General features: G+C 43.4%; 1 protein-coding gene across 11 annotated transcripts in view; it reads right to left on the bottom strand.

Moving 5' to 3' along the window:
• Window positions 1-1,934: 1,934 nt before the first annotated feature.
• HMBOX1 (homeobox containing 1) overlaps window positions 1,935-22,425 on the bottom strand; it is a 112,611-nt gene continuing 92,120 nt past the window's right edge. Inside the window, exons 6-11 of one of the 11 annotated variants that reach the window (XM_027665085.1) lie at window positions 15,533-15,615; window positions 13,199-13,294; window positions 11,684-11,778; window positions 11,443-11,511; window positions 10,678-10,758; window positions 8,384-8,482 (exon numbers count right to left, since the gene is read on the bottom strand). In XM_027665085.1, the coding sequence (XP_027520886.1) occupies window positions 10,714-10,758; window positions 11,443-11,511; window positions 11,684-11,778; window positions 13,199-13,294; window positions 15,533-15,615 (388 nt within the window). In that variant the 3' untranslated portion in view covers window positions 8,384-8,482; window positions 10,678-10,713. Of the gene's footprint in view, window positions 8,483-10,677; window positions 10,759-11,379; window positions 11,512-11,683; window positions 11,779-13,198; window positions 13,295-15,532; window positions 15,616-22,425 lie in introns of all 11 variants that reach the window. The other 10 variants (XM_027665084.1, XM_027665075.1, XM_027665083.1 and 7 more) reach the window with 10 other exon arrangements.

The following is a 22,425-nucleotide window of genomic DNA, read 5'->3' on the forward strand; positions in this document are numbered from 1 at the left end:
TCTTAATGGAATATACTGGGTGAGAGATATTAATTAATAATTTACTTTCATTATCTCTTTGCCCTCCTCGAGCGATCTGATGGATAAACTGTGTAAGTAAAATGTATTTTTAAATCTCAAATGATGTCAAATATATCTCAGAAGGCTGAATTCAACCTCTTAATTAAAGAGGTGGGTTATTTAAGCTCCATGTGCCATCTCAGCGTTACATGGAAGACTTTAATTAGTTGAGGAGAGGGGAGAGGAGGGCAGGAAGCTGAATTGAGGCCAGTGACAGCAGCAAGTGAACACCTAAAAATGTATATTCTTGAAAAGAAGTTGTTCCCATTGGTACTGCAAGTCTAGTCCTGGAAGAACTGAAGTACCCACAGCTCTGCTCTGAACCACAGTGACACTGGGTGAGAGTCACACCAGGATTTCAGTGCAAAGAAGCTGAGAAGTAACTGGAAGATTCAAACAAGAGCTTGAGGAAGTTCCTAAAGTCATTTTAGTAAATTTGACTAAGAATCTCTTCACACACCAAAAAACCCCGGAAACCTGTCTGATAAGTGACTGCAGTGGGAGAACGGCACTATGGAAAAATCTGGTCAACTTGAGGGTAAAAATGGAGCTCAGGCTCTGCAGTGCTCAAGGGCCAACAAATATTCACTGAAACAGAATTAAAAGGCACAGAAAACCCTCTGGCAGATGTTTTTTGAGAATCTAGCAACTTGTCAGGGAAAAATGATGGTGTTATTTTGGGTCACCACCACACACCGCTGGTGAATGGCAGGGATGGTGTCCAGCCAAACCTGCAGGTGCAGGATATTCTGAGGTTTTTTAAGGAAAAGGGGAGCTTGGTCCTGTCCCTACAGTATGTTAATTGGGACAGCAGAGAGCTCGAGGACACCGTGGCAACAAGTGCTGGTGAGGCTTCCAAAGAGCCACCAGGAAGGGGAATTTGGAGGAGGACACAAGAGCCAGTTCCATTCCCTGTTCCAAGGGACCGGAGACCAAACGGTGCAGAGGTGACAACATGAGATGAGTTCAGTGGAGTTCATGGCTCACCTTCCTCAACTCTACAACCCCAAAACAACAAGGGGAGCTAAACCAGCCCCTGGGCAATCTGTCACATAACTAAACACCCTTTTTGTCTCCAAAACTCACTGAGAAGCGACACGTACATGGAGTGGGGAACGGAAAACCAGGAGAAGCAGCTTTGCATAGAAAACTGGCCTCAGCTCAGCCCCTGCTGTTGTAAGTCACCATTCATTTAGGTCATTATTTAAGTTTACAGAGGGTCTGTGTTCCAAGTGTCACTAATAACAGTGGTATTAAAGAGAATTAGGGGGCGGAGGATCTCCTGTTTTCAGTCACAGAAAAGACAGAAATCCTTTTAATCGCGACCATGCCAATCCCCAGCGTTCTAAAGCAGCTAATTACACGTCAGGGACACCCAGTCATTCAAAGGAGCTGCCATCACTTCTCCTGCCATACTCCCATGCATTTATCCTGCCCATCCCAATTACCCTGGCTGCAGTTTGAAAGGATTTAGCACAAGTGTGCTGGGTGTTTTGATCAGCAGGATACACCCGCTGCCATGGAACTGAGAGGGAATAAATGGCAGGGAGAGGCTCCTGCCAAGCCATCTGAGGAGGAGATGCACTGTACATACAGAAACATCAAAGCCCCATCACCAGCTCACTCCAGTTCAATGCTTTTGGTTCATTCCTGCTTAAGTTGTTGGCTGGAGCACTCCAGACCTTCCTGAAAGAATGGGATAGAGCCCAACACTGCAGCCATCCAACCCATTAGTTCATTTTCTGGATCAGCCTCATTAAAAGGGGCATTTAAAATGTTTTGTGAATTCTCCCCCTGCACTCCAAATAGCAAATCCTTTTCTATCTCTGGTAAGGTTTGGAGACTTGGCAGGGAGCCAGCTTCAAACCATCACAATCTCCATGACAGCTGTGGCTGACCCATCCCTGGAAGGGTCCAAGACCATGTTGGACGGCACTTGGAACAATCTGGGATAGTGGAAGGTGTCCGTGCCCATGGCAGGGCAGTGGAATGAGATGGTCTTTAAGGTCTTTAAGGTCTCTTTGCACCCAAACCACAATTCTTGGATGAAAGCCACATGAAAACAGGCAGGAACAAACAAATCCAGGCTATTTTTAAGTGACAAGGCCTCTGTCTCACTGGTGCCACTGACATAACTTCCATTGGTTTGATTTGATTTATATTTGTTGGACAAAAACCAACATCAAATCACTGTCATATTATTGACAGTCCTCAAAACACCCAACCCAGCTCTTCTAGTTATAACGTATTTCTCACAAAGAAGATAATTTCTGTGTATTTCAAATTTGGACTTGTAGCTGCCATCTCCAGAAAGCCTCTGGTTTTCATCAATGTGCAACATCTTTAGTCAGACAGTTTAAACCCCATAAATTTGACAACAGTAGGAGAGGCTAAACCGAAGGTTTTAGGGTTGTGCCAAATGCCTGTTGGCCAAGAACTGCTCCAATATCCTGAGTAAATATCCCAGCTGCTAAAAAGCCCAACAGGGAATGCTCTAGTTTGAAATGCCTCTGTAACTCTTTTTGGGAACTGCGAGGTACTTTCTGGTCAGGCCATCAACATTCCCTTCCAAGGGATCACAGTGAAAAACTCCATTAAAATGGCTGGGATCAGGATACAGCCCTGACTGCTGCCACAAACACACACCAAATCTGGGCCATCAACACATATTAAGGTCACTGACAAGGAACACAGTTTTAAGACCAATCCTGCCACCAAAGATTCCTGCCAAAAGCTACCCCAAACCAAAGACTATTGCCTGTGAGCTTAAGACTTTGATCAAAATAACATTATCAAGTTAAATAACTTCAGAGTGCAAGGCTTGAAATAAGAGCAAAGTTTATTTTAACAAAAACTCCTAAAATCTGCTGGTTAATTATTCAGTGAGTTTGAAAGAAGCTGATGAGCACTGGGAGGTGAGGGCTGCATCATGATGGAGCTGGGCTGGGAGGAGGAACATAAACCTTCTGCTAAGAAAATTATTAACTAAAACAAGCTCAATTCTGGGGATAAAAAGGGTGGTGGTGGGGGAATCTTTTCCAACTGAACATCCACAGCTCAGGATTATGGGCAAAATCCCACACTGAATCTTAGTAATTTGCAGGGAAAAGTGTGACTCCAGCTTTGGACTGGAGTTAAGCTCACACCCAGGGAACCACACTCCTGCATTAAGGCAGCAATTAATTTTGAGTTTTGGAAATTCTTACACCAATTTTAGTGGGTTTATCTATATGAAAAATCAAACCTTTTTCTTTATGAAACCCTGTTACAAGTACCATGGGTCTTTTTTCTAGCAGTGGCCAACAGCAAACACTTAAGGAAAGAGGATCCAAGTAATTATAATGTGACTTTTTCCCCGTCAAACCCTTTCAGCTTCTGATAATCATCAATTTGTGATTTACTGACCCAGAATTTGTAGCTTATCACAGTAGTCACCAGTGGGCTTAAATTAACCACAATTTCTCCTCCAATACGTTCAACTATGTGGAATTTTTCAGCAGCAAGACAAGGATGAACCCTCACAAATGAAGGCAAAAACTGATCTACAAATCACAAATGTTACAAAAACATGAAAAACTTACCAGTCTTATGTGAGGCAATGAAACAAACAGAGTTAAGTCAAATATCCCTGAAGAACTGTGTAAACAGAGCAAATAATTAATGAAAGTTCTAACTTATGGCTTGACTGGAGCCTGGAGCCAGACCCTGCAAATAAAGCTCCTCTCTATTAGTAAACTAGAAAAGTTAACTTTTGTGAACAGCAAAACAGAAAAAAAAAAACCAAAACAACAAATTAAGAGGATTTCTTTTAACAAGTCAACATGTATAAATCAGAACTAGGGAACAGCCCAACCTGAGCAGCTCTGTACAGAATCATAGAATAATTCTGGTCAGAAGAGACCTCTGGAGGTCTCTAATCCAACCCTGTCCAGTTGAGTTTTGAATATCCCCAAGGATGGGAATTCTACTGCCTTTTCGGGTTGTTGTTCTGCCCCTCTGAGTAGGAAAATATTTCTCTTTATATTCATCTGGGATTTTCTTTGACGCGACTTTAGCCCTCTGCCCCTCACGTCTTTGCCGTGCCCTTCTGAGAAGAGCCTGGCTCTGCCTCCCCTGGAACCACAGAGTATCCTGAGTTGGAAGGGACCCATGAGGATCACTGAAGTCCAACTCCTGACCCTGCACAGGCTCCCCAGTTAAAACCAACCTATGAAAACAGTCAAAAACCAAAATATGGGACGTCCCCAGAGCCAGCCTGGACAAACCCAGCTCTTACGATCTCCCTCCACATAATTTGTGCTCCAATCCTTACACCTTCTGCCCACACAAGGGACCCACAAATGCTGGACAGAAGGATCTAATCCCTTTCCACGACCATCTGAAGGCTCTTAATGAGGTCTCTTAATTGCTACAAGGGTGCATTGCTGACTCATAGCCAACACATCAGTAATGGGATTTCATTATAATCATACGTATGTTTATAGACTATTCAGAAGACCAAAAGAAACAAGTCTGCTGATTTTTATCAATTCATAATGCTTTTGCAAACGTTTGGGATCTCATACTTCAGGAGAAAAAGGGAATTAAAAAAACAATCCATAAAAAAAGTGGAGGTAGAAATTGTTGTTTTAAGAAGACGGTAAGAGACAACAACTCAAGTATAAGGACTTTATGAGGGAAAAAGTAACAGCCAGAACTTACCCTATGAAGTTAAAAGCAACCTGTGCCCACCATAGTGGAGGAGCATCTTAAATAATTTCTTCTCTATTCACAGAACAAAAAGGTAGATCTGGTCTTCCACCAGACCCACTTCAAGGGAACCCACACAAGAACAAACTGCAGTAACTCCAGACTGGCTACAACAAACCACAACTGAATTGCAATGCTATAAAAACGAAGCTTAATTTCCAAGGAAGTCCAGAGACAGAAAGACAAAGAAGAGTCCTATAACATGGAAAAAACCCAGAAGAAAGGCTAAATTCCAGGAGACACTCTCCACCAATTTTTTCACTTACACCAGATCACATTCACTTCTCCTGGTACCATCACACCAGCATCTGTTCCATCCTGGCTAATTAATGTCAAACCAAAAGGTAATTCACCAACTGCAAATTGCTCACTGCGATCTTCCAAAATCAAGAAAACAGCCTTCCACAAAGACCCCGGGAACAGCCGAGCTCTCACTCCTGTCTTGTACCTCTTGACACATAAAGAAAAGCCAAAGCAGACAGAAACACCCAAACACTGACACCACAAAACCAAGTGTCTGATTCCCCAGTTATTTGTTGTTTCCTCTGGTAAGATGATGATGTGGGAAAGCAGAAAACTGGGATTTACCAGGAACCTGCAGCCAAGGAGGATCTGCCCCTCTGTAGTCACTCACCAGGGGTTTGTTTACCTGTTTAACCTTCAGAGAGGATATTGGTGCATCATGTCAGCGGCTTCCTGACAGTGACAAACAGAATTAAGACCAGATAATTCTACATTTGATGGTACAGACATACAGTTCCAGTGGTGTTACTCTGATCCTGCATCACATGAACCTATAATCAGGATACACAAGTCCTAATACTATTTTCATTCTCCTCTATTGCTTTAAAAAGGCAACGCCTCAAACAATGACTTTTTTTTTTCTTTTACAGATACTATAGTAAGCAATATTTCTTTCAAAATTGCAGCTGTCCAGCACTTTGAGTCTGTTCTTTTTAAAATGAAACAGCCAGAACAAATGGTGGTGGCAAGACCAACGTAAAGAGGTCATCGATTATTAAAATCTCCTTACTATAAATCGTGGATGTTGCTTGTCAGCTTGGTGTGTGACTGTGGAATGAATAAGTAGGTAAAATTCCACTAAGGCTCGAGTTTGCTCGATCATTCTGCTGTGCAAAAATAGAAATAAAAGCTCTCCCCGTCCTTTCACTCCTTAGTACCAAAACATTCATACAAAGCAGTGAGAAAAGAACTGCAGTGGTGCAACGTTGCTGATCCCAGTCCTGCCTTTCCTGAGTCCACCCTGGTGCTACTTATGAATTTGCCTACTCGAGAAATGCAATAAAACAGAAAAAAAAAAGACGGTTTCATTCTGCTTCAGTGATCTATATCCAAGGAAAGCACATAAATTTTCCAATGAAATCCATAAGTGAGAGTTGAGGCCAAGCCCTACCTATATATCTTCAAAGGTACAGAGACAAAGAGGTGCCAACCCGGTGCCCTCTGAAAGCACAAAATCTCCTCCACACTCGGGTCAGCAGTTTTCCCCAGATTAACAGATGTAAAGCTGATCTCGTCAGCCTGTGCCTGGAGGGGTTTGGGCTGGCCAAAAACCTGCTGAGCAGCCACATTTTAGGGGTTCACGATGCTCTCTGAGAGTTTAGAGTGAGGAAGGGATGAGAACAAGGCGAGTAACAGCAACTTCCCTTCGTTCCCTCTGCCTCCAAAGTGGGAGAGAAAAGGGAAGCCCATCCCTCAGAGTGAGCTGTTTTCCTCTTTTTTTTTTTTTAAGCTATTCCCACATAAACTGGGAAGGTAAAATGGAATGTCGAGGAAACGCTGTGGAGATTTTTATACATCTCTCGTACAAAAATTTCCACGGGTTTTTAATTTTTTTTTTCCTTGTTAACGTTTTTCTTGCCCGTCTCTAACACTTCCCGTGCTGTTTCCATCAAAATGTTTCCTCTTACCGGCAGCAACATATCATTTTATCAGGATGCCAGGAGATCATTTCCACACAATGTTAGCAGATGTAATTTTCTTAGATGCACACACAGTTCATCATTTAGATACTAAGATGACAAGGTGATCGCAGGGTGACTCTGCAATGCAAGTTTGCTGTTTGGTATTTGGAATTCTCAAATGATAAAAAAAAGACTTATCAAATATAAATATCTTTAAGAAAAAAGTAACAAAAGTGCTACATATGATCAAGGAAAACAATTCCATTAGTTCCTGCTACTTAAAGTAGGTTTGCTTTACAAATATTACCACATCCATTATCAGTATGGCTTCCAATTATTAATTAAATTGCTCGTAGCAGTATAGCTTTCTCACACCTTAACAAAGACAGAGTAAAGAGAACACAAAACATTCACACCCCATTTCTCAGGTAAGAGATCCTCCTGCCTTTAAACAAAAAAAAAGTTCATATTTAGGAGAATATTTATGCTCTGAGGGTTTCTCTAGCAAAGGTCAGGTGTCAAAGTTCTCCAATAACCTTTCAGGCTACTCAGGACGTAGGCATCGGTTACACAGATGTGTAAAAATCCACTCACCCATTTTATGACCTTAACAACCTTCCTGGAAAACATTGCTTTCGAAAGTGGCAAAGTGGAGAGGGGAGGGGGGTGGGGACAGAGAAGGCGAGAGGAGGAATAAAAGGTGAAATAGTTAATGACAGATCAATAAGAGTCTAGACCTCTTCTGAGCAGGCACTGCCAGCCATGCCAAAAAGGAATAGTGGTTCTGAGAAGTGGACTGTTGTCCATTAGACATTCAGCTCATTTGTCATTTGATCCCAGGCTGGGCTTCAACCCATGGTCCCAGAGGCAGAAGGCAGCACTTCTCCACTAAGCCACGCAGCTTGTGAGAGCAGAGGATGTCTGTGTTGAATATGTGAACGTCAACGGAAAATATGGGAATGTGTTTCCAATGGACATTCTCAGCACAGCACCCAAAAGTAGATCAAGTCACTGTATGACCAGTGAGGCACGGCTTATTGCAGCTGGAAATCATTTATTCCCAGGCTGAAGTGGGGGTTCTAAGTGTTCTTTTTACTCTCTGTTGATGCTCCCAGTGTGGTGTCCATCGACCCTGTGCCACTACCTCAGCTTGCATCCTTTCAGTCTCAGGGAAGGGAAAGCGTACGGACTATTGTTTCAACACGACCTCTAAGGTTATCCAAGGTTTTTAAGTGTAGCCTAAGACTTGGAATCGAGGGCTGTCTAAAATACCTGGAAGCACTTTGAATGCTAAGACAGAGCAGCAAGATTTTTTTTTTTTTGATTTTTTTTTGATTTTTTTTGTTTTTTTTTTCTAGCCACTTGGGGCCGGGAGAGGGGAGGTTGGTTGGTTGATTGATTATTTATTGGGAATTAATACTGAGAGAGTATATGCAAAGGCTGAGGGCACCATGCCATCTTCACAGAACAAGACCCTAACAGCTAAACTGACGTACAAGAAACTGCAAAGTTATACTGTAAGAACACATATTAAGGACCGAGGAAAGTCTGCTAAGGTGCTACGTCTAAAACTAAGTTACTTCTTGCTTTGACCCTCCCCTCTCTTTGTATCAGTCGTCGTCGAGAGCCTCTGTCTTGATCTCGTTGGCTCCTTGCCGGGCCAGTGCCAGGATGGTGTGGTTGACTGCTGCCATCTCCACGGCTAAGGAAATGGGGTCTTGGTGGTCACTATGGCTAGTGCTGTCATCCTGGGAATGTGGGAAGGAGGAGAGAGAAGCAGGGTTATTCCACAGGTAGGAAATCGGTGGGTAAAACGAGTGTGTCCAGTAATGAGCTACGGGGCAGGGGACTGCTGGTTATGGGGGCAGAAAGTGAATTTACAAAGTGGGTTTAGGATTGATTTCCCTCACTGTGCAGACAAAGGAGTGGGGGACCCACCTTTCAAAGAAAATATTAGATGATAAAGATAGAAGTGATACACAAAGTCAGTCGGGAAACCAAATTAAGACAGGAATCATTAGGCACTGCACAAATTCATGGTTGTATTTGGAACAGACAGTTCTGGGCATCCCCACCCGTGGCAGGGGTTGGAACAAGAGGAGTTTTAAGGTTCCTTCCAACCCAAACCATTCTGGGATTCTCGGATTCTATTTAGAGGACACAACAGAACCAGAAAGGCAGAGAGAAGAACATCCCAGGGAAGAGGCAGGAGGTGGCTTCTTCACCAGGAGAGGTTGAACAGACTCAGGTCCTCCAGTTTGGGAAAGAAATGGCTGATGGTTGATATGGTAAATGTTTATTACAAATAACTAGGAAACAGAGAACAATTGTTCTTGGCTTCTTTATGATTTCACAAGCAAAGGCACCCACTGGAATGTGTTCCAGAGTACTGCTTCACTTAGTTCAGTTTGGGATTCATTCATTTTTAGGTCAGACACAAATAAAACTGGCTTTAAAAGGCAGGGGTTAAAAAAGATCCAGGGAAAATTATTCTACTAAAAAGTAGGAAAAATGAAAGTGGATGCATGGCCTGGCTCAGGAAGCCTCTCAGAAGTACTGACTTCCACAAGCTCGAAGCTACTACAACGAAATAATTCTATATGTACTTTAAAAGTACTTTTTCTTTAAATATTACTATTGACCTTGCTCAGAGCCAGGATACAAACCCAGCCTAACCCAGTATCCTGTGAAGACACTGAATTCTCACAGGTATAAGGAAAAAGATGCTGAAAAACTCCTGGGTTGCCAAGAAAACAAAGGGAATGACTGTGGGGGACTGGAACCACCATAATTCAAATATGGCACTTGGGGTAAAATCATGTTTTCCCCTTTTTAAAACAGGATACTAATAGTTATCACACAGTTTTAAAATTATGAATTAGGGAAAGGAAATGAGAAACGTTTCTCAGACTCCCAACAGCCTTTAAGTGGTGAACTTGTGAGATTTAAAATAAAATGAAGATGACAGATGGCAAATGTTGAGGAGGACAAAAAAACCCAGGATTTGGTAAAATCCTGATGTTATTTAAAAGAATGCATTAATTTACAACAAGTGTCTGGTAAACACTATGATGTGCACACACCCTAAGGGCCTCTCAGTAATCTGCAGAAATACAGAGCCCTTAGTTCTGGAGTTTAAGGCACTTTGTTAGGATTTGAATGAACTTTGTGTTTTAAATTTTATTAGAGTTTCAGTGTTGTTGTGGAAAACAGAATTTCTGGTTTTAACAGCTCAGGGATGTTAAATGGTCATCGGGAGAACTTCCATTTAATCCTCTTTGCTGCTAATGTCCAATTACAGCTCACAGAGGAGCCCAGCCAGATTACTGAGAAATGTCATTTTTAAGGCCTCTAAACAAAGATCTTTAAATTTTAATAACCAATTTATCACTCTTTTCAAAGTATTTTGGTTAATGCACAGAAGAAAAACACAGCTGGGGAGTTTACACCACGTTTCACCTCAGCATTCCAGTCCTGTTTCTGACTGACAGGGAATTATCTGTGCTCAGAGCACTTTCTAAATATTTCATGACAGTCACAGAGCAGCTTCTCCTCATCCAGAGCCAGAAAAGTTGGTTCCACCAAATCTGCTGGTGATGACCTATAAAAAGGGCTTTAATACCCATCAGCAGCAGAGCAGCTGGGGATGCCTGTGCCAGATATTCCTTGTACTGGGCCACAGCCAAGTGTGTGAGGGACTCATTCCAGGACACTCAGCAGCAATTACACTCCACCAGCAGCTTTTGGAGAGGGAGAGCTACTTAATTCTCCCCCAAAAGAGTCAATGGGAAGTGATGTGCCCACCCTAGATGTTGTGGCAGCACATAATCATTTCATTTCAAAACTAAGAGAAAACTGGTGGAATCCACTGGTGCCAAACACAAACACAGCCCTAGGGGGGTTTGGCCAACACTGGAGGAAAATTGGGAAGGGGGTGCAATACCTGTCAGGAAGGTGTGTGAAGGAAGGGTCACCAACTTTAGGGTAGGTGAGGGCTCAGAGTGCGGGAAGGGGTATTCTTTTGCTAGAGAATTTAAAAAAGAAGTTGCTGTCAAGGGTTAAAAATAACCAAGAAAAGAGAGAATAGGCAAGAATTAAAATGCAAAAACGAACAAAAAAAAAGAAGACAGGTAATACGTAAACAATCCAAATAGTGGCACATTGCTGCAGAACAATAGGGAATAGGCCATATAAAGGTCAGACTTAACCAAATCCTTTCCCCCCACCCTTCACCCTTTGTCTGTCAGTGTCTTAGGGATGGATCTTGAGATGCTCCTGAAAGGTTCCCCCACAAAACAAGCAGAGGGAGCTCAGGACCTTCCAGGAGTGTGCTCAGTGCTCATTTTCTTGCTGGGGAAGGCTGACACAGGGAATGTAAAGTGTCCTGGGCACAGTGTCTGGGGTCAGATCAGCTGCTCACAGCAGCTGTAGCCCAGGTCAGAACAGGGCATTTCTTGCAGAAATAAAGAAAAGGTGCAAGAGATTCCCAGTTTTCAGGGAAACTTGTTGGTGCCTGATCTACAGGAGCAACTGTTTGAAGACCTGTACATCCTCTCCTGAGGGAGGGTAACTACAACACAGCCAAGAAGGGCACAAGGTGTGGTGGGCACTGGGTGAGCTGACACTCTCCCCACGTGTATCATACACTGCTTGTGGTGTGAGGGGTGTAACTTGCTTGTTTGGAGCAGATCCTCCTGTCTTCTTCTACCTTCTCTGCTTCTCTGCCTCCCTCTGAACATCTTCCCTCCTCCTCCCCGTTGCGTACTTGCCAAGCGTCCTGTGGGGAGGCAACAAATCCACGGGGGTGAATGTGGAACGCTCACCCTCTCCCCATTAAAATTACATAAAACTAAATTAAAAACAAGAGATTACTTTCAAGAGGTCAAGGGCCTCCTGAGATGTCAGTGAATCTCCCTTTTTGGGCCCCGTGGCTCAGCCCTGGTTCTCACCTGCTCTGAGTAGTCATTGCCATCCACGTCGTCGCTGTTGGAATGACCTCCCGGACTCTGTACATCTATTCCATGGCTCTCCAGGATTGCTGCTTCTTCGAAAAAAGCAAATGGATCCCTAATTTATCTGATGCATTGGGGTAATTTAAAGTAACTAGGTGTTGTTTGTTTTTTTTCAAGGAGTTGGAATAACTGGAGGAATAGAGTTAGTTCTCAGCCTCTTCCTCTTCACTCTCCAGTATTTGGGAGCACGTGCACAAACACTGGTTAGCCTGAAATCCTTCCCTGCCAATTAACAGATTTCTTGGAGAGTGAGAATCCTTGTTTTCCAGCCAGTCCTACTAGAAATTAGCTTGATTTCTAATGTAAAGAATTCCCTGTAGCTCTTCCCACATACTTTGGACTGGCAGGACTTGAGGGGGGCAGGGAGTGTCTGCAAATAGACGGAGAAATTTCTGAAGGCACTTAAGGGATTTAAAAACAAACATATCCATCTTCCAGTAGGATCCAAGCATCTAAAGCTTCCTCTGGTTCTTTTCAATCTCTTTCCAGTCCTTCTGCCCAAACAGCACAGATACAACTCCCACTCCACCCACCTTGGACTAAGTTTGCTTTGTTCCCCTCCAGTCTCTTCTAGAAGCAATTTCTCATTTTAAAAAATAAATTAAAGTTAAATTTCATTAACATATTAAATCATGTAAAAAGTATTTTTTCTTATTCAGAAAAAAAGCAAAAATACAGAGCATTTGAAATAAATAAAAATCCTGGTAATAGGCAGGTATGGATCTCTGTTCATCCATGTGCTGCAAAAGTAACTCTGCATAAAGTAAGGGTATAAAGTTTGGCATAAATGGCAGGAGTTTGCTGAATCCTGGCCACTGAAATGAGTTTATTCTCCTTGGAATGTCTTTTACATATTAGAAGGTATCCTTCTTACAAGTTCAGAGTCACTTCCAATTTCCTTACAATCAACTCTTCACACTAAAAACCTGCAGGGTTCACTCTGAAGTGACTTTTGTTTTATCCTGATCATCAAGAAAAAAAAATTACTTTGTTCCAGCCACTTGTCACCGTGGAAAACCTTGGGAAGCTGGAGGGAGCAGAGGTATAACCAGAATAAACAGCATGGCAAGGCTGTGAACCCACCAACGTTTCAATCTCCCTTATTTACAATTTTGAGGTTTTATTTTAGATTTTCTGGATACCCAAAGGAGCCTGGGCATAGGGAAACACAACTCCAACAACAAACTTCTCACTTTGCTTTTTAAAGCTGATCTTCCAGTAAAACTTTGTAACAGCACCACTTTTCCTGCACTGATGCTGGGCTTCCACAAACTAAACTCCTGCACGTATTCCACAAAAAATCTGGAACAGCAAGGGGCTGATTTTCATAATTCCTCCACACTTCTAAAGAGACTGTCAGAACCTCCAGTGTTCCCACTAATATATTCTGATGTAATTGCCACCTCTCCTGAGCAAGTGCAGTCCCTGCAAAGAGGCTCTGTGATACATTACCGATATTGGCTCTTCTCTTGATCTCCTTCCTCCTGTTGGCAAACCAATTGTACACTTTGAGGGAGGTGACTCGCTCCAAATCCGACAACTTTTTTCCTAGGAAAGGAACAGGAATAAAAATAAAGACCCTCAGACATTTGCCCCCCATCCCTGGAAGTGCCCAAGGCCAGGTTGGAGGGGGCATGGAGCAACCTGGAAGAATGGAAGGTGTCCCTGCCCATGGCAGGGCATTGGAATGAGGTGTGCTTTTTAATGTCCCTTCCAACTCAAACCATTCTGTGATTCCAAGAGATAAATCCCTGAAACACAGACAGCACTGAAAAGTTATTGTAACTGAGAATAAAGTGAATTTTATGTGAATCAAAGTCCTGTGTGGCCAGGTGTTACGGCACTAAATGCCAAATATCTCCCTAAAAACAGAAGAGCCTTTCTTTTTTTTCTTTTTAAAATCTGAAATACAGGAATTTCTTTGAAGCTTCAACCAACTAAGTCCAGTGGTGTGGGAGAAGGGAGGGCTGCTTTTCTAGTTTGAGCATGAAACTGGGATTCCAAAACTCAAATTCAATTCACAGCCCTGCCACAAACCCCCTTCCCTTGGGCTCCTTCTCTTACTTTGTGCCACAAGGATACAGTTTAATGACATGTTTTCTTCAGTAGAAAAATGAACAGAGATTTTTTTTTGTCATCCCCCTGCAATCTGCTTTTCTTTCTCTCAACCCCCAGCACTCATCACACCCTCTCAGATGTGCCAGGACACTCGTGATCTTTTGGGAGAATGAGGGGTGGATGTTGGAAACCAGATCACTGGATTTTTACCCTTAAACCGGCAAAAAAATTCCCAACTACCCACGAGGGAGCTATGGAAAACTATTCCTTTTCTGGTTATCAGTATAAAAGAGGGGAGACTGGAGGGGTTCAGCATCACATCACAAAAACCTCTTCAGTTGGCCTTGTCCCTATATAAAATACTCCAGGTAGCTGCATCCTCAGTCCTCTGCAGGCTCCTTAGGGATGAGACTCCCCTGCTCCTGAGTCTTTCTCAAAGTTTATTTATTCAGCATACAAAGCACCTGTGTAATTGCAGCAATCTGCACACTTAAGTAAGTTAGGAGAGATGAGACAACTGAAAGAAAGAAAAATCTGGAAACTGATAGCTATGCTGGTACATCAGCACCACTGACAGTATTTCACTGCTCCTGAGACAGGACTGTGTTTCAGCAGCTTGTTCCAACCCACTCCACAAACCAAATCCTAACCCCTTTGGTGCTCTACCCAATAGATCTTTCTGCTCCCACAGCCAAAAGACATAAAAGCTGCAAGAAGGGAATTTTTCAATAGGTATTAGGAAAAAGTACTTTGCCATGAGAGTGCTCAACCTCGTGGAATAGGGGTCAGAGTCAGGAAAACCTCCAGTTTTGGAGATACTAAACTAGGTAAAGCCCTGAACAACCTTATAAGCTGGTCCTGCCTGACCAGATGACCTCCAGACATCATTTCCAGCCTAAACTGGTCTGATTCTGTGCTATCCTGGGACTGTCTCATCTCTCCATGACGACCTGAAAGGATAACGAGGTGGGGATCACTCTCTTCTCCCAGGTAACACGTGATGGGATGGGAGGAAACATCCTCAAGTTCCACCATGAGAGGTTTAGGTTGGATATTGGGAACTATTTCTTCATCAAAAGGGTTGTCCAGCCCTGGAACAGCTGCCCAGGGCAGGGGTGGAGTTCCCATCCCTGGAGGGATTTCAAAGCCGTGTGGATGTGGCACTTGGGGACACGGAGCAGGGGTGGCCTTGGCAGTGCTGGGGGATGGTTGGACTGGATGATCTCAGAGAGCTTTTCCATCCTAAATATTTCTGTGGGTTTATGTTCATGACTCAAGCTTTAGCTTTCCGTTCATTAATTTTTATTCTGGTTATATAAAATCTAAATATATCCAAAACACAAGGTCTGACATCTATGTAAATGTTTGGTTAGCAAACCTAAGCAAAGGCAGGTGCATCCACTAACACCACACTGAATATTCATACTCCTCTCCCAGTCTGACTTCTCCAGGAACAGGGAAAATGCAGCTTGTTGACCCAAATACAACGTCCTCAATTAATATCCACGTTCTAATCTGAGATCCCTGTCTGGAAGCTGTGAAGAAAATTGAAATCCAGGAGAGATGAGCTCCTTTCAAGGACCTGCTCTATCAGGTTGGGCTCGATGATCTTGGGAGGTCTTTTCCAACTCAATAATTTCATGTATGATCTCCTGCAAACATCAGTCTGAACCCAAGGTGTTGAAATCAAATTGCTTTTCGGGAAGGACACCAGGAGCAGCTCCTCACCTGGTTTCTGGATAACTGCATTACAGGCATTGGCAATTTCTTCTCTCTTTGCCTCGTCTGGATATTGATTCTCATTGAAGTAACTGCAAGGAGGGGAAAAAAACCAAGTTTTTTTCAGAAATCAGAGCGTGAAGGTTCCAAAGCAGCTCCACTAAAAGGTGTCAACTGCTAATTTATACACCAGTCTTAGAGAGGTACCAAAGATACAGTAAATTTTATGCATAAGGTAACATCAGCTTGCACTTGCATCCACGTGGAGTGGAGGAAACTTCCCAAATGCCTCAAATAAATTAATATTATCTCAGCATGTGCAGTGTCACCTCAACATATGGAGATAAAACAACTTAGACAATTCCATGGATATCAGATTTAAGACTATCCAATGAAGCATCATGTCTTAGACACCACAAACCATGGCTTTTGTTTATTATAATTTTATTTTTCCCCTGCCATACCCCAGCTTAGGTAGAAGGATTCACGAATATGGTGAAAATAAATGTTCACCATTTATTTCCATCCCTGGGTTAATAAATACACATCCATACATACTTATCTATATGTATGACCCACAAACACACAAATACTGCAATACTTCAGACAGCTACGGTGTGGAGATGGCACAAAATTACACAGGAAGATTTCCAGAGTCAGGTTATGTTTTTTAAAAAACCACGATTTAAAATTTTTAAATCTTCCTCAGAACACCACACTGAGTACATACAGCACATTTCCAACAGTATTTTCTTCCAGAATAATTGTGATTTTATTGTACTACATGTGCAGTAAACATCCCATAGAATTTAAAACTGTTTCCTCTTTCACTTCATTTAACTGCTTTACAAATTTTAATGAACTGATTTACATTCTACAGAGCTTATCAGATCTGCACTAAAAACAACAAAACATCCTGTTTACTTCAGTGGACTCTGATAATCACACCATAAGCAGGGACTACCACTGTTTTTTTCCTGTAGGTTATCCATAACACATAATCCTAGGGATTCTTTCATCAGCTTTGATCAGCAGCAGGTTCAGCTGTTGGACAGCTGCTCCAGATTGGAAAATCAGATATTTCCTTTAATTGTGGATCATTTGGTAGCAGGAGATTCAGGCATATTGAGGCAATTATTATATTCCATGCTCATATTTCTCCTCCAGTGGATTGGTCCCAGCCCAGTCACTTTCTATGGAAATCTGGATTCTGTTCCACACAGCAACTGCTTCTGTCCCACTTTCTGAACGCTCAGTTTGGATTTCAGGCACTGCTTCTTCATCCCACTGCTCCCAGGGTTATTTACACTCCCAGCTACCCCCACAAACAGGGGCCTATTCCTAAGATGCTACTCAGTGAGAATGAGAAAGCCCAGTGAGTTGCTGCATTAATGTAATTCCAGGGGATTTGCTGGTTTAGGGAGCAAATGGAACCACAGGAATAGTTCCACCTTCTCTAAATGAAGGGCAGGTCATGTCCATAGGACCCACATAGGCCTTGGAGGCAACACATTTCCACAGGAACACCCACTGCTCCTTCCCTGTACCTCTGAGCTGCTCTTGGGAAGGGAATTTGGAGGCACAGGTTGCCCAGAGAAGTTGTGGCTGCCCCTGGATCCCTGGAAGTGTCCAAGGCCAGGTTGAATGGGCTTGGAGTAAGTTGGGATAGTAGGAGGTGTCAGAGTTGGAACTGGATAAGCTTTAAGGTCCCCTCCAACCCAAACTATTCTGGGATTCTGTGATAAAGGACAACTGGAATCCATTTAGAGGGATTTTTATGGAAGCTGGGGATGTGATTCAGAGTGAACCCCCTTGTTTCCTAAACTCCTTCTCAGAGAGGAGTTGGATGAGGCTGGATCCAGTCTTAGGCTCTGGATCCAAGCTGGGAGATCTGGGGGTGTTCACCTGGAGATGAGAAGGATCCAGGGAGACCTTCCAGCACCTTTCAGTGCCTGAAGGGGCTTCAGGAGAGCTGGAGAGGGACTTGGGACAAGGGATGGAGGGACAGGACACAGGGGAATGACTTCCCACTGCCAGAGGGCAGGGATAGACGGGAGACTGGGGAGGAATTGTTGGCTGTGAGGGTGGGGAGGCCCCGGCACAGGTTGCCCAGAGAAGCTGTGGCTGCCCCACCCCTGGAAGTGTCCAAGGCCAGATTTGCTCTAAGGATTGGGAGTTTGATGAAGCTGTAAGAGTTGAGAGCTTGTCAGCCAGCATTTCTGAGACCTGGAGCTTGTTGTGGGAGTTGGGAACTTGTTAAAATTTTGTTAAAGTTATTTGTAAAGTTTGAGAACTTGCCAGTCAAGGCTTCTACTATTACAGAGTGGGACAGTGGCTGGAATTAAGGTGACTATCTAATAAAAGGATGAGTTCCCTGACACATGGACTGGTGTCTTTGTTCAACCAGATGAGAATTTGTAACAAACATCACACCCTCTGGACATGGTCATTTTTTAAACTACATTCTCCCCTTTTCCCTATCGATCATCCTTCCCTGATTTCAGCCTTTGAAGTGATGTGTGGGTCTATGTGAAAGTGCAAGTTTCTGTTCAAAGGGGTCATGTTCTGCACAAAGGTGCATTTTTTGGAGAATGAAGAACCTGGAAAACAGAGTAGAAAATGCTTTTTGCAGTAGTTAGTGATGGAACAGAAGCTCAGGATCCCAGTTCAACTATCTCATGACAGAATCTCAGCTCTCACACCTACAGAACACTCCACTCTCTGTCCAGAGCCAAGAATTATTTCCTCTTGGAACTGCTGTGGGATAAAGGAATATCAAGACATCACAGCTGAAAACTGCTGTACTATTATTTACATGAATATATTGTATGACCTCGACTCCTAATCAGGAATCCAGGTCAACACCATGTGTACAAAAATCAACTCAGTCCATTTTGGGAGCCATAACAGCAGTTTTATGGACTCCCTTTGCTGAACAGAGAAGCTGTGAAGTCTCCTTCTCTGGAGATGTTCAAACCCCACCTGGACATGATCCTGTGCAACCTGTTCTACTGAACCTGCTTTAGCAGGGAAACTGGGCCAGATGATTCCAGGGGTCCTTTTCAACCCCAACCATTTTACTTAGGGGTACCTGTCAAAAGCCAGGAACAAACACCACAAAGGAAACCCCATAAAATTAGAAAACATGATGGATCTACACAAAGATGCCCTAAAAACAGAAGGTGAAGCCCTGATATCATCTGATATTATGGCTCGAGATCATCATTTATGGTCACAAAGCTGCTGGACAATGCCTAATATTTATGGGAAAAAAATTACAAAATACATAAAATTAAGAATCAGTTTCTACTTGAACTGCCCTTTCTTGTGTTGATGCAAGAACGTGAGACATCAATTAACGCAGCAAAGACAACACAAGAGCCAAGAGTGATCCTTCTCTTGGCACTATAACTCAACACTGTCCCTTTTGCAAGCCACAGCCAGGCTTTCCCTGACTCCAGCAAAGCAGCTCATGTTTTCCAACCACAACAAAACTTAGGCTCACACTTACAGATTCTCTGGGACAATAGGAAATCTCCCTGTGATGGAACTAAATTCCAGAACTGGGCAATGAATGAGGCACCTCTGCTGGCAAACAAGGAAGTTTTGTGCAGTCCAATCATTTTTTTTGATTTAGAAACCACTGAAAACAGTAATTCTTACCTCTAAACATTTTACAACTGAAGCAAAACTTATTTGATTAGATCAAGACGTATTTTTTGGTATTCCGAAACATCTTCTTCAAATTCTAACACAAATTTCTTAACTAAATGTTTTTACAAGAAAAATGACTCCCACTTAAAAATCTGAATTTTTTTTTCATCCTAGATCCCTGTTCTAAAAAAAAAATTGAGAAGTTTTCAGGCAGCTCCTGTGGCCAGGAAGGTGTTTTCACAGAGATCACAAAACCAAGTGGGTACCAGAACAGAGCTGGAAAGGCACCTTTAAGAATGGTTTGGGTGGGAAGGGACCTTAAAATTCATCCTGTTCCACCCCCTGCCATGGGCAGGGACACCTTCCACTAGCCCAGGTTGCTCCAAGCCCCGTCCAACGTGGCCTTGGACACTTCCAGGGATGGGGCAGCCACAGCTTCTCTGGGAAATCTGTGCCAGGGCCTCCCCACCCTCCCAGGGAAGAATCTCTTCCTAATCTAACCTAAATTATTAAGGTTATAATATTTTTCTCCATGACCATATCGTGCTTTTAACCTCTGATGGGGTGCAAGCTGCTTTACCAGAGATCACACTCAGGAGCTCCCACTCTTAAAGGAAAAGGTCTCACAGCTACAGGTAACCAAAAATATACAACCCTCAGCCCCAATTGCTGATTTGCAGCCTCAGCCCCCAAATTCCCTGCACACCCACCTACCAAAGCATCCCAGTTCATTCCCATCCCTTCCAGGTCTTAATGGGTCTTGTGGGTGATCCATCAGGAAACAAAGCACAACATTTAAAACCTCTCAACATGTGGCACTTGAGGACATGGTTTAGTGAGGAACATGATGCTGGGCTGATGGTTAGACTTGATCTTAAAGGTCTTTTCCAGCCTTAACAATTCTATGGTTCTATGATCTTACAATTTCTGGAAAGTAGGAGAGAATAACTGAGTTTTCAAGATAGAAAAGTCATGGAAAAAAAAATGCAAGACTTCATCACTGACTATTCTGTTTGCTCATGTAGAGGCTGTGAAAACACTGTGATTTTTTTGACTACAGTTCTTCTTGCAAGCAGTAAATTAATTAATCTGCCTCCAGTTCTCTTTCTTATCAGCCAGGTAGACAGGGGAAGAATGTAGGATGTCTGAATTTCTCTTCACAGTTACAAACCTCAGCCTGCTCACAGTCTGAAAAGTTCCTGAAAGCTACAGATGAAAAATTTGAAGAGATATGAACTTAAAAGGAAGGGAAAAAAAGAGCAGGCACAAGTAACTCTGCAAAGGCACACTGCTTTCTAGACAAAGGGCATCTGTCAGCTGAATACCTTCCATGAAGAAACCAAATGATCTCTTTTGTAGAAAATGACAGTGGAGGATTAAAATGAAAAGTGGCCAAATAATTTACATGAGATGAGAATCCAGATGATGGTAAAGAATGTAGATATCCTTGAAGCGGTTTCATTTCAATAACATTGAAGCCCAGAAAAATTGCAGATTCAGAGAAACCCTCTTTCTTTCAGGGATAATGTGCTTAGGACAATGATGGAGAGGGAATCCATCTCAGCCTCGGGTTCTGTAATGGAAGCAAACACCTCCCCTCCCCTCTTTTCCAAGGTGTCCCTCTCTGAATTCCTGCAATAGCTGCCAATCTTTCTTTCTGTTGCTTCTGTTCTCCAGGCTGAGATATCAGATGCATTAAGCATGTTCCTGATAATCCACAGTGGAAGTTTTGCTGGTTTGTATCAGCTCTGCAGCCGCCAGGGAAAGGTCTGAAACAACCCAAGCTATAGAGCGGTGGAAGGATGGGCAGGTTCGGAGCTTTTCCAACCAGATAAACTCCCCAGAATTGATCCAAGGACCCCCAGCTGGGGAAATGTTTAGTTTACAGCATGACAGAGTAGTTAAAGCTGCCAAGTGTGGGAGTGATTTAAAGTGGAGAGGCTCAAATGTGTTGCAGGGTAACAACTCACGTCAGCGACGCTCTCAGGTGAGCTCATCCAGGTGTGTGCACACAGGGCACTGTCCCTGGAACAAGGATGATTTACCTTGTAAATAACAAGAGGTAGGAATATACAGATGGGTATTTATTGGACAACAGCAGATGTGCTGCAGGCTCAGTCCCTCCCTGAACTCTGTGTTTGCATCCCTGGGCTCCCACTTCCATCCGTGTGGGAGTTTCACCTCCGAGTGAAACATCCCAGCACTCCTGTTGGGATCCCAGACAGAATCACTGAATCATGGAGTGGTTTGGGTTGGAAGGGACCTTAAAGATCATCTTCTTCCACCCCCTGCCATGGGCAGGGACACCTTCCACTAGCCCAGGTTGCTCCAAGCCCCAGCCAACCTGGCCTGGAACACTTCCAGGGATGGGAAGTCCATCTTCCCTGAAACTCAGGCTGCAGTCCAGCTTAACACAATTCAAGCACAGACCGAAGAATGATCCCATCCTCTCCTTCATTCCCTTTCTGTGGGAATGTTTTCTGCCCAGCTGATTCCCTGGTCCAGCTTCCCACCCGTGCCAAGAGCAGCAGTTGTGCAGCCAAGGGAGGCAGGAGATGGCTGGAACAGGCAGCTGGGACCAGCTCCTCCCACAGCAGCTCCCACACATCCTCCTCAACTGATGCTGGAAGCAAAGCCTGAGCGATGGGCTCCAGGGATGGATGGATGGAAAAATGGATCAGCCCGTTTTCCCCAGCTGACTCCTGCTGATGAACAGATCCTGCTGTCCTCAGGAATGGAGCTCCCTGCCAAACCCTCTGCTGTCTGAAAATACACAAGAGAGTCCAAGCTGCTCCTTTATCTCTGATAGGATGCCTGTAATTCCAGCTCCCTATCCAGTTTCCCTCCAAAGGTTTCCTCTGCTTTCCACTGACAAGTCACAGAAACCACTCAGTTACCTATTTATCTCTCATTAGTAGATTTATCAGCCCAGTATCACCCAGCAGCCAGAGGTCACTGTCTGAGTCTTTGTGGCTTTTAACAGAACTATTATTCAGGCTGTCAAATCAACGGAAATATTTCTGAAGTTGGTCTGTCATCTGTGCTTCAGATCTTATCTCCACGTGGCACGAGACAGACTGTCAGAGGAGTGACATTCAAAGCATAATCTCATCAGAAAGTGTAATGACTAGTTTATTTCCCAGTAAATACTGGCCAAGAATATCCCTAATGCCATTTCCAGAGAGGTCAGCAGATGACACCATCCGTTTCATCTACTGATATTTCTACAGATCCTGTAATAACGACAG

Source organism: Corapipo altera, unplaced genomic scaffold, assembly GCF_003945725.1.
Source record: "Corapipo altera isolate COAL_440 unplaced genomic scaffold, ASM394572v1 164, whole genome shotgun sequence".
NCBI lineage: Eukaryota > Metazoa > Chordata > Aves > Passeriformes > Pipridae > Corapipo > Corapipo altera.